The sequence below is a fragment of the Fulmarus glacialis genome, unplaced genomic scaffold (genome assembly GCF_000690835.1).
Source record: "Fulmarus glacialis isolate BGI_N327 unplaced genomic scaffold, ASM69083v1 scaffold39699, whole genome shotgun sequence".
NCBI classification, from domain to species: Eukaryota; Metazoa; Chordata; class Aves; order Procellariiformes; family Procellariidae; genus Fulmarus; species Fulmarus glacialis.
In genome coordinates, this window is record NW_009234599.1 from 5,909 (window position 1) to 6,247 (window position 339).

The 339-nt window shown below is 49.3% G+C and overlaps 1 protein-coding gene across 1 annotated transcript in view; it reads left to right on the forward strand.

Moving 5' to 3' along the window:
* VPS11 (vacuolar protein sorting 11 homolog (S. cerevisiae)) overlaps window positions 1–339 on the forward strand; it is a 9,230-nt gene that overhangs the window by 5,658 nt on the left and 3,233 nt on the right. The window contains exon 10 of the mRNA XM_009585698.1: window positions 112–273. Coding sequence (XP_009583993.1) covers window positions 112–273 — 162 coding nt within the window. The remainder of the gene's footprint in view (window positions 1–111; window positions 274–339) is intronic.

Below are 339 nucleotides of genomic sequence, written 5' to 3' on the forward strand. Positions count from 1 at the left end.
TGTATGCATCGTGTCACAGATTCCGGGAGTGAGCACTCCGCACGGCAGGGAAGAAGCACCAGTCTGGCTGCAACATACCTGGGTGCTTGACTTTTTCTGGCTGTGTTACAGGCTAATTCAGAGGAGTTCATTCCAGTCTTTGCAAACAACTCCCGAGAACTGAAGGCTTTTCTGGAGCACATGACTGAGGTGCAGGCTGACTCTCCGCAGGGAGTCTATGACACTTTACTGGAACTTCGACTGCAGAACTGGGCTCATGAACAAGATGAGCAGGTTTGAGCTCTTCCAGCTTTGTGTTTTGAGAGGGAGATTTGGTGTCTTTGAATCCTATTTGCATTC